We start from the raw sequence: 24,114 nt of genomic DNA on the forward strand, positions 1-24,114 counted from the left end.
CATGCTATAGCTCATTACAGTCTAGAGTTCTTGTTTGCTTCTATTTCTATCGTCCGGGAAAAAAAAAAAGATCAAATAAAACTTTTTTCCCATACGTGGTTGCTATTTATAGTTATTTTTCAGAAAATCAGTCACCTTTGAACTATTGGATACGCTAGACATTATATTGGTTTCAGGTTCAAAACTCATCGTCTGGAAGTCACTAAAGTTTGAACCAGATCCCTATTCGTTTGCGTTGTTTTTTTTTTTTTGTTTTTTTTTTTAGGGAAATTTCTGTCTCTTTAGCTGCAGTTAAAACTTCATTGCTGAATTTCACGAACTTGATCTAATTGGAAGTGAATCAAAAGTTTGACACATTCAATTTAGAATACAATCCATAATATTTTTATCATTCGAGTGAGAATAGAATGAATATTTGTTATCATTTGAGCAAGAATGGAACCACTAACATGCTTATCATTCGATGGAGAATAGAACAAATACTATTTTTATCATACTGATGAGAATAGAAAAAAACAAACTATTATTTACCATTCGCCTAACCGAGGAAGGGGGGTAACCCTGGTACACAGCCATGTTGTCACATTTCTCTATAAATCTTTATCGATTTGTTGTTGTTTTTCAGTAATAATTTTGATCATTTGAGTGAGAATAGAATCAATTAAAAAAAAAAATCATTCGAGTGAGAATAGCATCTGTAACATCTTTTTTTTTTTCACCATTCAAGTAAAGAATCTATAAAATATTTGTATCCTTCGAATGGGAAAAGAATCTATAAAATATTTGTATCCTTCGAATGGGAAAAGAATCTATAAAATATTTGTATCCTTCGAATGGGAAAAGAATCTATAAAATATTTGTATCCTTCGAATGGGAAAAGAATCTATAAAATATTTGTATCCTTCGAATGGGAAAAGAATCTATAATTCCACCCCCTCCATCGCCCACCCTCCTCCCACACCTAATGTACAATTTTAAGGATGCCCACGTGGGTTGCGCAGATGCTGTTGTGATGCCACTGATTTCGAACTCTATAATTCCGCCTTTGACGTGCCAGTGTGTGTATGTGGACATGTTTGTATTGGTATGTGCTTTAGATGGGCTGGTAATCAGCGACCCAACCACTCGTTGACAACCAGGCCGATAAGGACAACAACCCACGTCGTTCATCTCGACGCCGCCAAGGAATAAGAAGAGAAAGAAAAAGAAAGATCATGAGACCTGTCTCCGTATCCACCCCCAGTCTTCCGGCGCCCGGCCTGCTCTGCGCATGTCACTACGCTTTCTACACTAAGTAAACAATGCCGGTGCTGAAGCTAATTCGCCGGCAAAACAATCGGCCATATTGTTTCCGGGATTTCTGATAACCTCGGAAGTAAAAAGAAAAAAAAAATTCCTTCCTAGACATGGTGCCTAGATCAGGATGCTAAGATAGGGTTCGTCTCACTCAGTCCAGAATGAAGATGACTTTTCTTTTTCTTTTTGGCTGGATCCCAGATAGGATCTCCCACCCCCGTGAGCGAGAGAGTGGAAGACTGGGGTCTGAGAGCAGACGATGTAGTTCAGTTTAGGCGCATTGCCGGAGCGCGTGTCAATCGCGCGGGGGGAAATATTAATATAAAGGACTAGCATATCTCTCGCGGTAGCTATGTAAACAATGTGGCGTCGACACGGGTTAAGTGCTAAATGGTTCTTATCATCTGCTGCATCTATAGCGCCCGACATCATTCAGGGTTTGTTTTTTACTTAATATTGTCTCTCACTCGTGGCTTACTTTTACGCCCTCTCTTTTACCCCCCCCCCCACCTCTCTAACCAGAAGCCTTTTGAATAAACCGTCGGCTCTTCCTTCTCTTGCCGACAATTATGAAGAGGTCAGTTTTATTGTGCATTTTTATTAATGAAATAAGAGAGTGATAGAGAGAAAGAGAGAGAGAGAGAGAGAGAGAGAGTAAGATGGAAAGAGTGAGAGAGAGTAAGATGGAAAGAGTGAGAGAGAGTAAGAATGAGAGAGAGAGAGAGAGAAAGAGAGAGTGAGAAAGAGAGTGTGTGAGAGAATGAGAGAAGAAAAAGAGAGAGTGAGAAAGAGAGTGTGTTAGAGAATGAGAGAGTGACTGAGAGAGTGTGTGAGAGAATGAGAGAGAGAATGAGAGATTAGGTGAGTATGTGTTAGAGAGAGAGAGAGAGCCGAAGAGAGAGTCTGAGAGAGAGTCAGAGAAATAGTCAGAAAAAGAGTCAAAGAGAGAGTCAGAGAGAGTGTCAGAGAGAGAGTGAGAGTCAGAGAGAGTGTAAGAGTGAGAGTCAGAGAGAAAGTCAGAGAAAGAGTCAGAGAGTGAGTCAGAGAGAGAAAGAGAGAGTCAGAGATACAGAAAAAGAGAAAGTGAGAAATGAGACTGAGACAAACATAAAAGAAACAAAGAATCAAAGAATCAGATAAGAGTCAAAGAATCAGACAAAGAGTCTAAGAATCAGACAACGAGTCAGACAAAGAGTCAAAGAGTCAGACAAAGAGTCAAAGAGTCAGACAAAGAGTCAAAGAACCAGACAAAGAGTCAAAGAATCAGACAAAGAGTCAAAGAGTCAGGCAAAGAGTCAAAGAATCAGACAAAGAGTCAAAGAGTCAGACAAATAGTCATATAGTCAGATAAAGAGTCAAAGAATCAGGCAAAGAGTCAGACAAAGATCCAAAGATACAGACTAATAGTCAAAGAATCAGAGAAAGAGTAAAAAAATCAGACAAAGAGTCAGACAAAGAGTCAGACAAAGAGTCAAAGAGTCAGACAAAGAGTCAAAAAATCAGGCAAAGAGTCAGACAAAGAGTCAAAGAATCAGTCAAAGAGTCAAAGAGTCAGACAAAGAGTCAAAGAGTCAGACAAAGAGTCAAAGAGTCAGACAAAGAGTCAAAGAATCAGGCAAAGAGTCAAAGAGTCAGAGAAAGAATCAGACAAAAGGTTAAAGAGTCAGACAAAGGATCAAAGGGTCAGACAAAGAATCAAAGAGTCAAACAAAGAGTCAAAGAATCAAACAAACAGTCAGATAATGAGTCAAAGAATCAGTCAAAGAGTCAAAGAGTCAGACAAAGAGTCAAAGAGTCAGACAAAGAGTCAAAGAGTCAAAGGATCAGACAAAGAGTCAAAGAGTCAGACAAAGAGTCAAAGAGTCAGACAAAGAGTCAAAGAGTCAGACAAAGAGTCAAAGAATCAGGCAAAGAGTCAAAGAGTCAGACAAAGGGTCAAAGGGTCAGACAAAGAATCAAAGAGTCAAACAAAGAGTCAAAGAGTCAGACAAAGAGTCAAAGAGTCAGACAAAGAGTCAAAGAGTCAAAGTGTCAGACAAAGAGTCAAAGAGTCAGACAAAGAGTCAAAGAGTCAGACAAAGAGTCAAAGAATCAGGCAAAGAGCCAAAGAGTCAGACAAAGAGTCAAAGAATCAGGCAAAGAGTCAAAGAGTCAGACAAAGAATCAGACAAAGGGTCAAAGAGTCAGACAAAGAGTCAAAGAGTCAGACAAAGGGTCAAAGGATCAGACAAAGAGTCAAAGAGTCAGACAAAGAGTCAAAGAATTAGATTAAGTGTCAAAGAGTCAGACAAAGAGTCAAAGAATCAGACAAATAGTCAAAGAGTCAGACAAAGAGTCAAAGAGTCAGACTTAGAGAATTAAAATCGGGGGGGGGGGGGGGAGGGGAGAACGAGACACACTAAAGAAAAAGAGACAGAGACATCAAAGACAAACTAAAAGAAAGAGACAATGAGGAGGCGATAGAAAATGTGGTGTGTGTGTGAGAGAAAGTTATAATCTCAATAAACTTTCCTTCAACAAAATGTTTATTGTTTTTTTGTTTTTTTTTTTGTTGTTGTTGATGTTTTTTTTACTTATATGTTATGCCTAATTGCCTACATGTAGCTTTTTCATTTAGGGGTCCGTGGGCAAGTTATGACTATATAAAGGGGTCCCAGGGTAAAAAAGTTTGAGAACCTCTGACTTGGCAGTGACTTTGACTAAATAAGTCTTACAGACAAACAATAATATATTCTATCATTTTGGCGTCAGGCCAACATTTTACGTGGACCACAGTTTAACACTGTAGTGAGTTCCCTTCGACCAGGCATCCTCATAGACAGTTTGACCTGTTCCGACATTTCATATGACATAATCTTCTCAACAATCACCATTTGACTATGTCATAATCAATACCCTCATATGTTTACGTTGATATAACCTTTCATAATTATGTGACATTTAGTAAGCGCCTTAGCGTGATTCAATTTAGAGTGCCTTTCGCGCGATTTCTTCGACATAAACATCGGGAACCAAACCCCAGGCCTGCAATGCAAACAGTTTGTCTCTGCGTCCCCCCTTCCCCCTCGCTATCATTGGCTGCTCACATTACGAGCTCTCTTAATGACACTAAACGATGTATATAGTCATATGTAAACATTATTAGCTGTATCGCTAGATAGAGGGATAGACTCACGTCTGCTCTGGATGTCATCTGCTCTATGTTTAAAATAGAAATTATGGGATGGTAAACTGCACTTTTGTGTGAGTGTGTGTGTGTGTTGGTAGTAGTTTTCAATATAAATCCCGCGCTAGAAACAGGCCTTATAAATACGCAGAAGGAAGTTCATTGTTACTTAGTTTCAGTTTGATGAAAGTTGCATTATGATGTTGATTAACGTAGAACTTAAGATAAACTTGAAGAAGCGTCGTCTAAAACAAAACTGAATAGAACTTTAATGTATAAATAGACACAGATTCAACTTGTAAGTAGATATATGCACTAACACAAAGATATATGCACTAACACAAAGATATATGCACTAACACAAAGATATATGCACTAACACAAAGATATATGCACTAACACAAAGATATATGCACTAACACAAAGATATATGCACTAACACAAAGATATATGCACTAACACAAAGATATATGCACTAACACAAAGATATATGCACTAACACAAAGATATATGCACTAACACAAAGATATATGCACTAACACAAAGATATATGCACTAACACAAAGACAAAAAAAAAGTAACACTTTCAGACCTTATATATATATATATAATTGTATTGGTCAGTAATACATCAACCTGGTGTATGATTTTGAGCTGAAAAAATCTAGAAATTCATGTAATTCTCCCAGTCACCTAACTGCAGTGGTTAAAGTCAGCTCCTGTTCGCTATTTCCTATACTGGGGTGTCCTTCTAAATAACAGATCTATTCCTTGTATCGTTTTCAACTGAACCTACATCATTTCTCCAACAAGAGTTTGGCTACACCGAGACCGTTCGTTATACATGGCTTCACCACTGACCGTAGAGATGTCCATTTATGGTTCGAGATGACCACATCTGTTTTATGAACCATGTGACCCGGGAAAGGATTTTATCCCTGGGCCAGGATGAGAAATCGGCTCTTCACCAACCCTTCTGTCTGGAGTCCCCCGGCAGCTAGATGATTAGAGCACATCCGTCTGGTCATAAGACACGGTCCCTTAAGACAACGCCATGGGTTCCTCCTCCCATGCGAGGCTGGACGCCGAGCCCACGGGGGCCTCCATATGCCTATAGTATGGCCCCGTTTGGAAACGACGCAGTGGGTTTCGGACTGGTTAGCAAGCCTTTCTCACATCCCCACTACGTGCAAGTACACTCACTAGACATAATAATAATAATAATAATAATAATCTTTATTATCCGTAAGGAAATTTGTCTTACAATTTGTGTATTACACCAAACAAAAAACATTATAACTATAAGAAACCAAAGTGTACATTCACACCAGACTCACTCATAATTTACATGTGACAAAGTTTATACCAGATTGTTCTTATTTAATGATTTGATTGCCAGGGGAACAAAAGAGTGTTTGTGTCTGTTTGTCTTTGCTATCGGTGTCTTGTATCTCTTTTGTGATGGTAAAATCACAAAGTCCTGACACAAAGGGTGATTCTTTATTTCGAGGATCTTGTTAGCTTTTTTATAGATGTTTGTCTCAAACAACTGCCCAAATGGGGTTTGTTTTTTGCCAATGATTTTGCCAGCAGCATTTAGGATTCTATTAAGTTTATTTTTATTTTTAATGCTCAGATTGCCATACCAGGCAGTGATATTGAAACTTAAAATATTGCAGATGTGAGCGTGATAAAACATAGCCAAGGCCTTTTCGCTAACATTAAACGAGGGCAGTTTTCTTAGTAGTCGTAATCTTTGCTGCCCTTTTTTGCTGATATAATCAGTATTTGCAGTAAAATTTAGTTTATTGTCTAGGATAGTAGCTCACTGGGAGCCATGTTTGCTCTCGTTCTTAGCCTTTCCGCTTCCCAGGGCGGACGTTTCCACGGAGGCGCCACGCTTTGGCGACGGGATCATTCTGAACTGCGACGTCGCAACATGCGGGCTATGGAGACCAGTAGCTTGTTGCCACGTCGTACAGGCCTATGACGTGGGAACACGCTATTGTCATAAACTGCCCACAGGCTGTGACGTTGCAGGTCAGTGTTCAGGCCTTCTATAAGGAATGGCCTTGCCTACATCCCAGTGTGTCCAAACTAATTGACCCCAGGAAGTAAAACTACACGTCTCTTTGTGCTTTAGTGGAACATGAAACTGCTAGATCTAGATCTTGACAGTTTCACTTGGCCTACCTGCGTGCTACAACACTGTCAGAAATCCTGGAATTGAAACAAACAAACAAAAAAAAACGTTAAAAATACTTTTTACAAAGACAATATCTCCTTTGTTCAACTTAGTGAGCGATTGGTTTTCTCTTCAAAATGAACGATTGTTCGATGTAAAAAAATTTTTTTTACCGCCCCCTTCTCCCCGAGAAAGACTCCTGGTTAAGCGAATGTATAGATCTAGTACACTTTATAATATTTCAATGATAAGCAATTAGACCCCATTGCGCTAGGGCCCATGACTCATGACCAGTTGGGGCCCACGTAAAAACTTATGGATGACACCAGAGTGAAAAAAAAAATACTTTAGAAAAAAACTATAAGAAATCGATTCTAAAAAGCTCCCTCCAAATGTTACCAACGTTGCTTGAAACTATTAACCCGTGAGACCGTCAAATGTACCCGCGGCTTGAATAGCTGTAATGTAAGGAACTATTTTCCCTCAGGTTTATTGTAAAGGTGGCTAAACCTACTCGTGTGTTCCAGATGCCATTGTACGGTAGGTCGTGTGTCGTCCCTTTTTTGTTTCCCCTTGTAGGTTCATGTACGTTGATAGTATTTCAGGAAAGGGGGGGGGAGAATTTGTTTAAGAACATTTTAATGTGTTGTACAAAAAGGAAAAGTTAAGGAGGGGGGGAGACAATAACAATTAGGTCTATAGGGATAGTCCAGGTCTGTAGGGATAGTCCAGGTCTATAGAGATAGTCCTGATAGGCAGGAATTAAAATTTCGACACAGCTGCTAATTATTCAATTTTTTTAAAGATTAACCAGTTTAATTTTTTTTTTGTTTGTATTTTTAACATAATAAATTAAGACTTTTTATTTTATATGTCAATTAATTCCATTTCCTGTTGAGTGTCATTACAAAGTTAAAATTATGTAACTTAAAACTAGAAAGAAGTGAATGTACTTATCGCAAAAAAAGTTAACATATTACAATCATAATAACTCTATCAGACCCCTGTAAACCTTGATGGTAAATAGATATAATCCCCTACCTCAGGATTTCACAGGAAAAAAAATGTTATTAGATGATTGGAAATGTATCTTATGTTAGTTACTAAAGTAATTGGTCTTTAAATATATAACCTTGCTTTTTTCAACTAGGAATATGTTTAAGGTATTAATTATATTACCTCAAAGTTGAAAAAAAATTGTTTTTCTTATCTAAAAAACAAAAAATGAGAAATATTAACTAGAAAGGAATATTTAAACTATTAATTACATTAGATATTCATCACATGGACTCAAAGTTTATTTAAAGACAAGCAAGTCCAAAGACTAATCTTCACAAGACAGATCAAGTTTTGTTTGTTTCCATTAATCTTGAACTTTCTACCTACTATTTATGTAGATTCACTATTTTAATTACTAATTGAGTATGGATTAATCATATTTCAAAGTTTAATTTTAAATCTTTATACTTTACTATTTGTGAAATGTGAGAACTTATAATAAAAAATAAAAAAAAGCCCACAAAAGAGGCAGGAGGGCCCAAAAAAAGAGGCAGATAAAGCCCAAAAAAGATGCAAAGAAAAGAGAAAGAGGCCTAAGGCCCAAAGATTCCTATGATGACAACGCAACATTGAATAGCGCAAATTCTGAGGTTCCCTTTAAAAAAAAAAAAGAAAAGAAACAAAAAATGAATAAATCTACAGTATTAGTAGTTCTTAGTGTTAGTAGTTCTTAGTATTAGTAGTTCTTAGTATTAGTAGTTCTTAGTATTAGTAGTTCTTAGTATTAGTAGTTCTTAGTATTAGTAGTTCTTAGTATTAGTAGTTCTTAGTATTAGTAGTTCTTAGTATTAGTAGTTCTTAGTGTTAGTAGTTCTTAGTATTAGTAGTTCTTAGTGTTAGTAGTTCTTAGTGTTAGTAGTTCTTAGTGTTAGTAGTTCTTAGTGTTAGTAGTTCTTAGTGTTAGTAGTTCTTAGTATTAGTAGTTCTTAGTGTTAGTAGTTCTTAGTGTTAGTAGTTCTTAGTATTAGTAGTTCTTAGTATTAGTAGTTCTTAGTGTTAGTAGGTTCTTAGTGTTAGTAGTTCTTAGTGTTAGTAGTTCTTAGTGTTAGTAGTTCTTAGTGTTAGTAGTTCTTAGTGTTAGTAGTTCTTAGTATTAGTAGTTCTTAGTGTTAGTAGTTCTTAGTGTTAGTAGTTCTTAGTATTAGTAGTTCTTAGTGTTAGTAGTTCTTAGTGTTAGTAGTTCTTAGTGTTAGTAGTTCTTAGTGTTAGTAGTTCTTAGTATTAGTAGTTCTTAGTATTAGTAGTTCTTAGTGTTAGTAGTTCTTAGTATTAGTAGTTCTTAGTGTTAGTAGTTCTTAGTATTAGTAGTTCTTAGTGTTAGTAGTTCTTAGTGTTAGTAGTTCTTAGTATTAGTAGTTCTTAGTATTAGTAGTTCTTAGTGTTAGTAGTTCTTAGTGTTAGTAGTTCTTAGTGTTAGTAGTTCTTAGCATTAGCCTACAGCAGTGGTTTTGTAATTGCAAATGTATTTGACTGGAATTATTTACATACAGCAAATGTCGGGCTTGTATTGGGATGTATTTGTATGTGTTCTTGGGTAGTCACTTAATGTGTTGTCAGAAGTCTTCAACACCTTGTTTTGTAGCCCTTTGGTCCATGTACAAGATGATTGTGTAGATATATCTAAGATGATTGTGTGGATATATCAAGTTTAGGTATGTGGGTGTGGCCATGCATGCATTAGGGTGTAAATATTGATGCAATTTTACCTTGGTGACCGGTCATTTCATCCCCGGTCAATTCAACCTCGGTCATTTCATCCCCGGTTACTTTATCCCCGGTCACTTCATCCCCGGTCAATTCAACCTCGGTCATTTCATCCCCGGTTACTTTATCCCCGGTCACTTCATCCCCGGTCATTTCATTTCCAGACAATTTGTAAAGAATAATGAATCTTAGATTATATATAGTCCTCTAAACTCCATATGAGCTCACTGTAATGCTGTTTGGCCTCAGTCCTGGTTTGACGATAAGTTAAAAGGACAAGCAAATGAAAGCAAAAGCTATGAACAATTTCTGAACAAAGTTTTTACATTTGTTGTTTTGATTACGTGAAAGTCATTTTTTTTTTTTTTTTTTTTGCATTGTATGTTTTGGAAAATAAAGTGGTAATAAAAAATGGATACATCTACAGAAGAATAAAATGTATCGTGAGTTTGTTGTACCTGCACATTTGACACGGTCATGTTGTCCTGGGCTCTACTTCGCTGGCTAGAGTTTCTTTTCAGGACATTGAAAGAAGGACGTCTGCTCCATCTACTTTTGTCAATGCTGATTCATCATCAATTTCAATGATCAGAAAGTTGACCAGAAAAAGACAAAAGTTGGGAAGGCTATCATCAGCATGCTTTATTTTATTAAATATTGCAACAGGGGAGCTGTGTTCGAAACCTGACTCAAGCCGCAAAGTGTTTATTGAGAGCCTATTAGCAGTAAAGAAATATCCTTCAAGATACCCACTACTCCACATATCCTCCAAGATACCAACTACTCCACATATCCTCCAAGATACCCACTACTCCACATATCCTCCAAGATACCCACTAGCCCACATATACTCCAAGATACACACTAACCCACATATACTCCAAGATACCCACTAACCCACATATACTCCAGGATACCCACTAGCCCACATATACTCCAAGATACCCACTAACCCACATATACTCCAAGATACCCACTAACCCACATATACTCCAAGATACCCACTAACCCACATATACTCCAAGATACCCACTAACCCACATATACTCCAAGATACCCACTAACCCACATATACTCCAAGATACCAACTAGCCCACATATCCTCCAAGATACCCACTAGCCCACATATACTCCAAGATACCCACTAACCCACATATACTCCAAGATACCCACTAACCCACATATACTCCAAGATACCCACTAGCCCACATATACTCCAAGATACCCACTAACCCACATATACTCCAAGATACCCACTAACCCACATATACTCCAAGATACCCACTAACCCACATATACTCCAAGATACCCACTAACCCACATATACTCCAAAATACCCACTAACCCACATATACTCCAAGATACCCACTAACCCACATATCCTCCAAGATACCCACTAGCCCACATATCCTCCAAGATACCCACTAGCCCACATATCCTCCAAGATACCCACTAGCCCACATATCCTCCAAGATACCCACTAGCCCACATATCCTCCAAGATACCCACTAGCCCACATATCCTCCAAGATACCCACTAACCCACATATCAACCAAAGATATTGGACCAGAGTGAGATGAGCATGAAAGGTGTGCTGTACAAGTCATTTCAAAAAATAGTCCTGATCAAATGAGAAGCTACAACGTATGCACACATCATCAGTGTACAGTACCAACAATAAACTCTAACTATATTATAATAAAGAAACTCTAATTAAATATTATAATAAATGAGGTTTCATTATAAATTAAACATTGTTGTACAAGGGTAATCACCAAATGTATAATTAATTTTTATAAAACTTAAGCTATGATAAAGAGTAATGCCCTCATTGGTTGAGTGACATTAGATACTCGGCAATTTGATTTAAAAGCCTTCCAGTAGTCTGTTATCAATAATCCAGTATAGATTGTACCTACTGACATTTACCTTCTTTAAACTCTGGAATGATAAGGTAAAAAATGAAGTAATTGAAACAAGGACAACATAGTGAATAGATTCCTGATTAGTTGTAATAAAATCACTACAATAATGTAAAAAAAAATTATTACGATTCATATTGATAATCATGACTTTTATTGATACTTGCATTGTTATCTATTTAATATTCAAATATGTGTATCTCAGTTCATTGATTTTGAAACATAAATTAATTTTAGATGTGTGTTCAATTTAAAAAAAAAATAATATCAACATATACTAACATCATACCATTCTATTCTCTTTTTTTTGGCATGTTTATTGTATTGTTTATTTTGCCCTCATTAAACGTCAAATATTCATTGCAACGATTCAAGTTGCATTCAATAAAGCTGGAAAAACAAAAGTCTGAAGTAAGTCAGCTAGTCACCAACAAAAACGTTGACCATTGTCTCTCGGACATTTGATGGGCTTAGAAACAGTGACTTTCAAGATTCCAATGTCAACTTAATTTCAAGCATTGCTTTCGTTTGGCATTGTGTGTGAGCACATGTAGGATACATGTGTACTGTGTACTATTGTGTACGTACATGTGTACTGTGTACTATTGTGTACGTACATGTGTACTGTGTACTATTGTGTACGTGCATGTGTACTGTGTACTATTGTGTACGTACATGTGTACTGTGTACTATTGTGTACGTGCATGTGTACTGTGTACTATTGTGTACGTACATGTGTACTGTGTACTATTGTGTACGTACATGTGTACTGTGCACTATTGTGTACGTGCATGTGTACTGTGCACTATTGTGTACGTGCATGTGTACTGTGTACTATTGTGTACGTACATGTGTACTGTGTACTGTTGTGTACGTGCATGTGTACTGTGTACTATTGTGTACGTACATGTGTACTGTGCACTGTTGTGTACGTGCATGTGTACTGTGCACTATTGTGTACGTACATGTGTACTGTGCACTATTGTGTACGTGCATGTGTACTGTGTACTATTGTGTACTTACATGTGTACTGTGTACTAGTGTGTACTATTGTGTACGTACATGTGTCTACAACAGAGCACAATAGACAACATAATGAGCATGAAGTTTGAACAATTTCTGCATCGTTGTGAGGACCAGGAAACGTTTTGGGCAATGTAATCTTTACATTTTTTTTTAAAGTTACAGATGCAGGGCCGGACTTAACAATTGTGTTTTATAAGTAGAGAATTGTCCCAACAGTTGTAATTCAAAACTTTTGTATCAGCTAGAGTAAATAATGTAGAATTCTGTAAAACATTCAATCAAGACGACTGCGCCCTAGAAAGTCACCACGTTGTGTTGTCTTCTGTAAAGTGTACAAAATGTTAATGTAATCATTACAACATATTAAAAATCAGACATACACAAAACAAAGCTTATCTAAAGGTGAAGAACTCCGTGAATAAAACTATATTTACCAATAATGTACAAGTTATTTTCCATATTCGATATCAAACAAAATAATTACCAATTATTAATTGACAAGTGTCGAGTTCTTTTTTAATTGCTTAACTTAACTCTGCTCGTTACTTACAAGTATTACTACTAGTCGACCGGCGGCGTACCATACGCAACTGTTTTGCAGGACCGGCCTTAGGGCACTGCAAACTGCGATCGCAGTGGGCCCCGCACTTTCATAGGACCCGCACTTTCATAGGACCCACACTTTCATAGGACCCGCGCTAATTCTAGGTGTACAAATTATTAAATTAAACCATGTTATAACTTAATACAGATTTCCCGTGCCCTCCTATCAATTTACCAGGAGCTCCTGGAAATCTCCCGAAATTACAAAATATACGAAAAAGTCCTTAAAATATACGGAAATATATTGTTACGAATCTCGCTATCCAGGCTCTCTGCAAACTGCACCATACACCACCAACTTAAAGAACTTGACAACTCAGGGCTCCAAAGTAACGTAACACTTTAATAGTTGAATAAATAACAGCCAATACTGTACAATTGGCAGCACGTAACACGTACACTGTACAAATATCTCTCCGATAACACCGTACCGCCGTATCAACTCTTGCACTGGCCTCTCCGTCTCGTTCCGGGCTTGCACTGGGTTCAACAGTTCAGGACTGACTTCACACACTAGGCTCGTTGTGTCGGACTCGATCACAGACCAAGATCAAGACGCCGTTCGTCTCAACTGTACTTGATAGTACTCAGCACTGAACCGTCGTAATGCTCCGTACAGAACCACACCGCTGAACTGTGCTGTAGTCGACCGTGTTCTGAACTCTTGTCGTGAACCTCCTTTCTGAACCGTCTTGACTGCGACACCTCCGCTCTTATATAGGGTCCCTACTGGCCTTCTCGAACCGGACAGAACGCCGCTCGACGTTTCTAGGTGGTCAGATGACTACAAGTCTCGTGACGCTCCTGAGCTCTGTTCACGACGACGATCCTACTCGAACCTTCATGTTGACACTCGTCTCGGCTGACCGTGGTAACTGGTCACGGTTGACCGCTCGTCTAGCGCTGGCCTGGGGCGATTTGCGTCGGCTGACTACACACACACCACTACCCCATTTGTGCCACCACCAGGTTTATAACAATATTGACAAAAATTGTCATTTTGGGGTGTCATTCAATATGGAAAACGACAATCCTACGCGCGATAAATAAAAACGGTATTATGCATTAGCCGTAATTGTGTAATCTGGTGAAAGAAGCTTCTCGCGCCTCAAACTAATGAAGAATTACTTGAGGTGAACAATTATTATATTTTAATTATATATTTACTATTGAGAACAATTATTACTAAACACACTTCAACTCTAGCTATCCGTGAATAACAATAATACTTTAATATTTAATAAAGCACAAAAATATTAATATATACATAAGAAGAATATATACACAAACACCAGTCCAGGAAGCGAACGTCCGACCTTCCTGGACCGGGAACAAGACCTCACTCACTAACACACTCTCGCGCACATTCAAGGAAGACTAAACCATTCAGTTCATAACACGTGCAAGACTATTCACATTCGTAATCTGGGAGTACATAAACAATGGGATATAACTATCATACCAAAATATCAAAGTAACATATTCACTCACAACAAGTTGAATATTTTTGTTAATTGATTCATGTTTTTTATGTACAATAAATAATTGTTTAAAGTATCAAATTGATCGGAGAATGCTGAGGCAGAAATAGCGTTAACAATTATTGAAGGGGACTAAACCCAACAAATTTAGCCGTCTCTGTGAATACTGAAGGATTAGTTTACCTTGTTGCTATTAAACTAAAAATAATAATTAATAATCAGTAATTAATTGTCTAATTGGTTCCTTTTTTTATTGATTCATGTCTTGTTTATGTCAATGAACACTTATGAGAAGTTTCAACTTGATCAACTTTTTACCAGATAGACAGACAGAGTGAGTTGATATAAATGATTTTAAAATTAGATAAAATCTAAAGTAAAGAAGATAATTCAAAATAAAAATAGCATTAAATATTGAACAAACAAAAGAAGCATTAGTTTGTTACTTAGGAATCGTTAAAGTTGAATATGTTAATGCTATTGCAATAAATGGCGAATCCAAATGGGGGCAGAGGCAAGTTACTTCATTGGCACTCCCTCCCACCCCCAGTTTCCATGTACATCACATAGAAATCTAGGCTTATAAATACAAAGTATTTAAGAAAATAATATAAATAGTCATAAAATGTATTACTAAACTTAAATATCAACAATAATTTATTTTTTTGGCGCCTTTCTGCGTATGTCACCCCCCAGAGGGTGACGCTTGGGGTATCATGCCCCCTTGCCCCCCCCTCCCCACTACGCTTCTAAATTGGAAAGCAGGTTGGTAACAAGGATCTAGAAGATAGAGAGATATCTAGATTGATCATGGAATCGTATCTCTCTCTCTCTCTCTCTCTCTCTCTCTCTCTCTCTGACCAATGCTTAGTATATGGTTGAAACTTGGTTCATAGTTCTTAAAGAAAGTTAACACCATTACATCTATACACAATCCTCAGGTCAGGGTTTATTTAAAATAAGATAAGATAAAATAATTTTTATTGATCCAATGAAATGGAAATTCAGTTTGACTACAACTGTCAACTCCAGTGTAACTACTGTAACAATAACATTATAGATGCAAATACGAACAACATTCACACACGAAACACATATACACTCATAACCAGCGCTTTATGAATTAGACTTCTATGAACTTCTCGATGACGACAGATGATCTTGTAACACTCTGACCGAAAGTGGGACGAAGGAATTTTAAAATCTTTCAGTTTTAGTCCTAATGGAAAGGAGACGACCACTTCGTTCAGATCTTATGTAACAGTGGTTTAATGGGTGCAGGTTGTCTTTAAGAATCGTGAGTGTTTCGGAAAGGCATCTTTCATGAAAAAGCTCTTTAAGAGATGGTAGCTGTGTTCGAGTGATATACGATGCTTTTTTAATTAATCTATTTAGTCTTTGTGCAAGTGAAGTATTACCATACCAGCAGGTGATGGCAAAGTTAATTAGACTGCTGATGGTTGCTGTATTAAAAGTTTAATTCTTGTTTTGTGGATGTTAAACTTCCTTAGCTTTCTAAGATAGAAAAGACGTTGGTGAATTTTGGTGTAAAGGTTTACACGGTGTTGGCTTCACTTTGAATCATTGGTTTCTGACTTTGCTACTTATAAGACTAGAAAAATGTTAGTAACTAAATATTACTGTTTATTGTTTACTGTTTATTATTACTGTTTACTATTAACTAATGAAGGTAGAACTAGATACTAGTTTGTATCTCAATGTGCTTTGGGAATGTAAATCTGTAATGGGAAACAGAGTTCATCAAACATTTCTTTTTTCATTTCAAACACCTTCAGGTCGTTTAGTTCTCTTAAGAAGTTGTACAATTGTTGACTTTTAAGACACTATTACATGAGTCCTAACTAAATCAAACGTAAGGACATTATTACTTTAAAAAAAATGTTCACTACTTACATTGGAATGTCTTTTAGTAAATATACCGAGCATACCGATGTATTCAGATTACTCTATGTATTGTCACACGTTAGATTCCTTTTACTGGGAGTACGGAGTGGGGGCCCACCTACATTCTCTTGAGCCCGGGCCCACGCTTACCTTGCTACGCCACTGCTCTTGAATCAATAAAGCCTTACATTCGGAAATTCCCGAACGTGATAGTACTGTCAAGAACGCGATAGTCCTCTTAAAACCTATGTAGGATGTAGACCTAGATCTAGTTCTCTAGCCAGATTTACTTTTTTTTTTTACTTTGAGAAATTATAACGGTCAAACTCTGGTTTCCCTCATGTGGCCAACGAGCTAGTTATTCTTTTCTCAGGGATATAGGCTACATAAAATGTTAAATTTCTAGGAAAATCGTTCGAGCTGTTTTTGAGATCAGCTTTCGCCCATCCACCAAGGCTCCTCCACGAAGGAGTGACTTGAATAGAGGTATTGTAAAAAAAAAGTTATTCATATGAAAAAAAGATCGACGAGGATGGGATTCGAACCCACGCGGGGAAACCCCAATGGATTAGCAGTCCATCGCCTTAACCACTCGGCCACCTCGTCAAGCGACATCAAACTTGCCTAGCCTGTTTTTCACAATAAACGTTGGACTTCATGTTTTGTCTCTTCCCTGACATCGTGTCTTGTTCAGTCTGCCCGGTTATAGGCCTAGTTTTATATCATTTTGTAGGCCAATTTATGGGGGAAAAAATAATGGACAAACTGATGACAAAGATAGATAGATAGATAGAGAGAGAGAGAGAGAGATAGAGAGAGAGAGAGAAATTATACAAAATGAGAATCACAGCACATTGTTTGTATTAATTTGAGAACCGCTGAGACTTTGTTTGTTTAAAGTAGAAAGATTTCTGTTTATGTTCAGATGGAGAGATGAGCTTCCAGAGACAGTACTGAACAGCACTCACTCAGTACTGACAGCCATTGATAACAGCAAGCAGAGGCGGAGACATGAGGACGAGGGGCGCGGTTTGAAGTATGGGGAGGAATATTTTTTTTTTACAAAATCTATCACAATTTAACTGTTATTGTCAGCCAGGGTTCCTTATGGAACACCTAAATGGCCAGTGGGGACACGACAATTCGTTCACTGACATTTCGTTCACCGACAAATCGTTCACGGCTTTTCGTTCACCCGACTACTCGTTCACTCGACTACTTGTTCACCGACAGTTGGTTCACGACAAATCGTTCACACGACAAATCGTTCACTGACAATTCGTTCACCGACCAATTGTCCACAGAGAAATCGTTCACTGGATAGTAACATATTGTTAAGATTATATATTCTCGTCGCGTCTTATTTGTTTACATTAACATTTTTGTCGCTATTATTTCAGTATTTCTAATTGCTAGAGATCAGGTCTCATCCGAGTTTATTTAATTTTGTTGTTGTTGTTAATATTTGATAGTTGATGGTTTAACATTAAAAACTTCCCTCCACTAAAACAAAAATTAAAACAACGGTCGCGAAATCCCTCCCCCCTCCCAGTGAATCGAGATTTTTTTCGGGGGAGGGCTGAACCCCGAACCTCCCCCCGCTACGCCCATGGCTAATACAATGTTCTATTTTTATGTGTTGTCACCTAAGGCCAAGTATTTTGATCAGCTTTGATCTTGCCTATGATTGTCTTTCTGCATCCCCTTCAAACGAGACGTCACAATGAGCGACTGGTTGTCCCACTCGAGCTGTAGGGTCGAAAAATACGTCACAGGAGCTTACCATATAGGAGGACACCTTTAGCACGTCTACGCTCAAACACACACACACCTGAGAGCACCTAGCAGCAAAAAGCACCTGAAAGAAACAACTGGAGACTTATCCCAAATGCTTGGGCATTCAAATGGAACGCTACTGACAAAGATAATGTTTTTGGACATCCATTGGAGTGCGGCAAAGATGCATTCTGCAGTTCTTTTTAACATATTTCTGAAGTATATCATGATGGAAACTCTAGAAAGATTTACTCCTAGCTTGACCATAATCGGGCGGCCAAGTTCCAACTTCAGGTTTGCCGATGATATAGAGCTCGTTGGAGAAAATACAAACCAGTTCCAAGATCTTACTTCAAAACTGGATATTGAAGCTAGAGCAGTTGGCATGGAAATCAGTGACGAAAAGAGCAAAATAATAATTTATGGTGGACATAGTATGAGATGTTGCATACAGTAGAAGAAGTTGACTCATTGAAATACTTAGGGTCAAACATTAGAAGAAGTTGACTCATTAAAATACTTTAAGTCAAACAGTAGAAGAAGTTGACTCATTGAAATACTTAGGGTCAAACATTAGAAGAAGTTGACTCATTAAAATACTTTAAGTCAAACAGTAGAAGAAGTTGACTCATTGAAATACTTTGGGTCAAACATTAGAAAACGTTGACTCATTGAAATACTTAGGGTCAAACATTAGAAGAAGTTAACTCATTAAAATACTTAGGGTCAAACATTAGAAGAAGTTGACTCATTAAAATACTTAGGGTCAAACATTAGAAGAAGTTGACTCATTAAAATACTTTAAGTCAAACATTGGAAGAAGTTGACTCATTGAAATACTTAGGGTCAAACATTAGAAGAAGTTGACTCATTAAAATACTTTAAGTCAAACAGTAGAAGAAGTTGACTCATTGAAATACTTAGGGTCAAACATTTGAAGAAGTTGACTCATTGAAATACTTTAAGTCAAACAGTAGAAGAAGTTGACTCATTGAAATACTTAGGGTCAAACATTAGAAGAAGTTGACTCATTGAAATACTTAGGGTCAAACATTAGAAGAAGTTGACTCATTGAAATACTTTAAGTCAAACAGTAGAAGAAGTTGACTCATTGAAATACTTAGGGTCAATATTAGAAAACGTTGACTCATTGAAATACTTAGGGTCAAACATTAGAAGAAGTTGACTCATTAAAATACTTAGGGTCAAACATTGGAAGAAGTTGACTCATTGAAATACTTAGGGTCATACATTGGAAGAAGTTGACTCATTGAAATACTTTAAGTCAAACATTGGAAGAAGTTGACTCATTGAAATACTTAGGGTCAAACATTAGAAAAAGTTGACTCATTAAAATACTTTAAGTCAAACAGTAGAAGAAGTTGACTCATTGAAATACTTAGGGTCAAACATTAGAAGAAGTTGACTCATTGAAATACTTTAAGTCAAACAGTAGAAGAAGTTGACTCATTGAAATACTTAGGGTCAAACATTAGAAAACGTTGACTCATTGAAATACTTAGGGTCAAACATTAGAAGAAGTTGACTCATTGAAATATTTAGGGTCAAACATTAGAGGAAGTTGACTCATTGAAATATTTAGGGTCAAACATTAGAAGAAGTTGACTCATTGAAATACTTTAAGTCAAACAGTAGAAGAAGTTGACTCATTGAAATACTTAGGGTCAAACATTAGAAAACGTTGACTCATTGAAATACTTAGGGTCAAACATTGGAAGAAGTTGACTCATTGAAATACTTAGGGTCAAACATTGGAAGAAGTTGACTCATTGAAATACTTAGGGTCAAACATTGGAAGAAGTTGACTCATTGAAATACTTAGGATCAAACATTGGAAGAAGTTGACTCATTGAAATACTAAGGGTCAAACATTGGAAGAAGTTGACTCATTGAAATACTTAGGGTCAAACATTGGAAGAAGTTGACTCATTGAAATACTTAGGGTCAAACATTGGAAGAAGTTGACTCATTGAAATACTTAGGGTCAAACATTGGAAGAAGTTGACTCATTGAAATACTTAGGGTCAAACATTGGAAGAAGTTGACTCATTGAAATACTTAGGGTCAAACATTGGAAGAAGTTGACTCATTGAAATACTTAGGGTCAAACATTGGAAGAAGTTGACTCATTGAAATACTTAGGGTCAAACATTGGAAGAAGTTGACTCATTGAAATACTTAGGGTCATACATTGGAAGAAGTTGACTCATTGAAATACTTAGGGTCAAACATTGGAAAAAAGTTGGGGTTTCAAAAAATATAACTTATGAGATTCTTTGGTTCCTCATCACCTCGAATGCAAAAAGAAAAAAAAAAGTATTCTGTGTTTATGATTTTGTCATTTCCGTTTCCGTCATATCTTCAATAGATTGATAGTGACCTTTTTCTTGCCGTTTTCTGGCAGTACTGTTCCAAAAAAGGCTACCACCACCAAACATCTTTGTCATGGTAGCTTCTTATGTTATTTTATTCAAGAGATTAAGTGAATTCTGTGATTCGATCCTATTCTCATTCACCCCAGCCTTTTATTTTTTTCTTAAAAATAATTTTCTCGTGACAAATTTTACAGTGGTCGAACTCAACTGATCAGCCGGCGTGGCGCCCCGCGGTCACTACAAAATGAGCTGCCATGGTGTGATAGTACTCCCACTGACCGAGATGATGGGAACACTTTATGACGGGTCACTTTCTCGCGACCAAATCTTCGGACCGTCCCCCACGATGGGGGTCGTTATAAGCTCACAATCCTCGCAGGGAAAGGGGTGAGGAACATGAAAGGTAATAACGGCAAATAACTGACCGCCACTTCCGCCACTTCCGCTACGTCTCGTCCGGCGCCCAAGTCCTCCCTCGTGATAGTTATGGCACCCTGTAGATACAGGCGATACCTCTGGAGGGTGGACGAGAGGGAAATAACTCGTCTTATTCGTGAAACGAATAGCCTTTTATTTATGTTGACGTATTCAAATAAGAGAAGAACTAGAGCTATAAATTTGGCAGTTCTTTATCCCCTCAGCCCTGTATCCTCTCTAGATCTAGTCCGACAATAGATTTGTATCTTGAACAACAAAAAAAGTGAATTTCAGAAACAAACATCCATCCAATGAACTTGACGTAAAGTGGCGGCTCTATTGATATTAGACGCAACGACGTTTTGTAGGCTTCAGACCTTGTAAACAAAGCTTCTTTTAAATAGTTAACTTGTTAAATGTTTCTTGATTCTTTTTTTTTACCTTTACCTATCCCTTAGTCTGTTGGATCGTTGGGGCACCATGTAAGATTTGTCGACCTTCTTTCTCCATTCCTCTCAGTCTTTTGCCCTAGTTAGAACCTCTTTCAGTGGTAGGCCCGTACATTCTTTTATGTTATCCCTCCATCGCCTTCTCTGTCTGCCTCTTCTTCTTTTTCCTGGTACTGTTCCCTGAAGGAAGGTCTTTGCGATGCGGTCTTCAAATGTGAAACCTAGAGTTATAGCAAATTTTAATTCTTCCATCTTGTGGGTATCAGCCCATGTCAAAACTATCCAACAATGTGCAGAATGCATAGCTTTTACACTGGCTATTTGTACTTATCTTCTCTGTGGAAGGAGCGTGTGTAAGGTATAAGATAAAATAAATGAAAGAAAGAAGAAAAACAAAACAAAATACTTTTAAAAAAATATTTGATTAAGTTTCATTGTATGACTTAGCTTAGATCAGTCAATGTTAAATAGATCTAGAATACCATAAATAGAAATATTTTTACCAATTGTTTTTGTTTAGCGCATTTCCATGCTTTTAGCGTTCTCACTACGCTTTGATCCTTTCACTTGTCTCTGGACCTGTAAAGACAAAAAGGGGGGTCGGAAGGTGGGCATCTGGTTGAATGTTACCGTGATCGCTTTTTAAATGCAGTTTAAATAGTGCACGACTTTAATTCGAAATGAGGGCTGAAGCCTCCTCAAGGGGAATAATTCAACTTACACCACCAAATATGTCAAGTAAAATTTCTTTCCCTTGTTCAATACTAGACAAAATAGTTAATTACCAATAGTTAATTAACTAATTTTTATTTTATTTTATTTATTTGATTCTTGTTTTGTCAGGTACAAAAATTGTGTGCAACATTTTAACTTGATCCGAGATTGGGTGTGGGAGAAATAACGAGGACAAACATTTTACCAGACAGACTGACAGACAGAGTGAGCTGATATAAGCTTTGTAATAAATACTAGAACTACCGGGGTATCCAATTGAATATATAGATTAAGTGTTTACTATTCATTTATTATTAAATCAAATTAAAATTTCAATGTAATATTTGTTTTCAGAATATAGGGTTAATTTTATTTTCTTTAATTATTATAATATCACGTGATAAAAGTAGGCCTAGATTTCATCAAAAGCAAGAATGTATTTTTAACACACTAACCAGCCAACAGGCTCTTCTCTTGTCACGTGCAGGCGAGCCCGTTCGAGGCTCGTAAACGGAAGTTTGATTGCGCGCCTGCGCGGCAATAATTGCACGCGATGTGGTCGTATGGTCACACTGGAGTTGTTCAGGCTGAACGGGTAATGCGTAAACTGTTTACAATGACAAGTCTGCAAGAGCTGCGCATGCGCGGGATGGCTGGCTCGTAAATTTCCTTTCAAATTGATGCCCGTCCAAAAAAGACTGCCGTAAACATTTGTTAGTTCTGACTCTTCTCGCCCCCTACCCTCTCCACGGCTATAACATTTCACTGGAGCTCAAGACTGTAAAACTTCGCAAGTCATTTTATAGGCAAAAAAATATTCTCAACGCAAATGGTTTTTAACTGCTCACCAGAAACTTCCAAAACTAGATGCTAGGCTTGAATTTACTTTTAAGTCTCAGAATTTTTTACAGGTATGAAGATTTTGTCAAACCTCCTGCCTCCTGCAAGTCGCCAGGAGATGGAGGGACGGGCAGGAATTGTGCCAGGGACCATCGCGAAATTGAAATCTGAAGCCCAAATGATTTCAAATAGCATGTACAAAGTACATGTTTGAAGTCTATGATATACTTTTTTTTTCAATCCTTCCGGTTGTTAACTTCCTACAGTCATAGAAAGACTCGTAGAAAGATTATGGTTTATCTCGTAGAAAGACTATGGTTCATCTCGTAGAAAGATTATGGTTCATCTCGTAGAAAGACTATGGTTTATCTCGTAGAAAGACTATGGTTCATCTCGTAGAAAGACTATGGTTCATCTCGTAGAAAGCCTATGGTTCATGTCGTAGAAAGACTATGGTTCATCTCGTAGAAAGACTATGGTTCATCTCGTAGAAAGACTATGGTTCATCTCGTAGAAAAATTATGTTTTTTCGTATGTGATTTTGGACTATTCTGACGGGACCCTCCCGTCCACATATAACGCAGGTTAAGGTGACATACGCTTTGGTGGTAGAAGAGCCAGCCATTTTTGCGCTGCCTCCGAAGTATTCTGAAAAGAAAAGGCAAGAAAGAAAGAGTGAAACACTGAGATACTAGCTCTAACTGGCCTTTCTAGCATCCTTACAATTCTCAGAGCTGAGTTGTTCAAGTCCGCAGGATGGATGACAATCGTTTCCCGAAAGTTATCCTTTTTTTAATGGTCAACTCGTGACACACGCTTAAGAAAAACTAGTCGTCCCCACATTCGATATTTGGATGTTATCAAACTAGATCTTCATTCTAAAATAAATATCAAAAATAGCCCAATGTATTGTATAAAACCATTAAAAACTAACTTTATATCTCAAAATACGAAAGAAACAATCAACAATGTACAAAAATAATTATCTGTATAAAAAAAAACATATGAATTTTATAGGCCCCTATTTAAAAAAGACCAACCATAAAAAAGACCAAAAATAAAAAAGACCACCAATAAAAAAAAGACTATCCGCATAAAAAGGCAACCTATACAACTTAGAGGAACAAAAATAAAGAAAAGAAAACTATTTAAAAATAACACTTGCATAGAAAATG

At 37.3% G+C, this 24,114-nt stretch overlaps 1 protein-coding gene and 1 non-coding gene across 2 annotated transcripts; one reads left to right on the forward strand and one right to left on the reverse strand.

Moving 5' to 3' along the window:
* The first annotated feature begins 1,657 nt into the window (after positions 1–1,657).
* Positions 1,658–3,568, forward strand: LOC129927113 (nipped-B-like protein B). The gene is made up of 2 exons (XM_056034335.1): positions 1,658–1,733; positions 2,664–3,568. The coding sequence occupies exons 1-2, from the start codon at positions 1,658–1,660 to the stop codon at positions 3,566–3,568; spliced, it is 981 nt and encodes a 326-aa protein (XP_055890310.1).
* Positions 3,569–16,871: 13,303 nt separating this feature from the next.
* Positions 16,872–16,953, reverse strand: Trnas-gcu (transfer RNA serine (anticodon GCU)). Its single transcript has one exon. It is a non-coding gene; the product is annotated as a tRNA-Ser (tRNA).
* Between the last annotated feature and the right edge of the window lie 7,161 nt (positions 16,954–24,114).

The sequence above is a fragment of the Biomphalaria glabrata genome, chromosome 7, assembly GCF_947242115.1.
Source record: "Biomphalaria glabrata chromosome 7, xgBioGlab47.1, whole genome shotgun sequence".
In the NCBI taxonomy this organism is placed as follows: domain Eukaryota; kingdom Metazoa; phylum Mollusca; class Gastropoda; family Planorbidae; genus Biomphalaria; species Biomphalaria glabrata.

Coding starts and splice junctions, on each gene's coding strand:
- LOC129927113 (XM_056034335.1), top strand. CDS start 1,658: ATGTGGCGTCGACACGGGTTAAGTGCTAAATGGTTCTTATCATCTGCT. Junction 1,734..2,663: donor AGCGCCCGACATCATTCAGG/GTTTGTTTTTTA, acceptor TCAAAGAATCAG/GCAAAGAGTCAGACAAAGAT.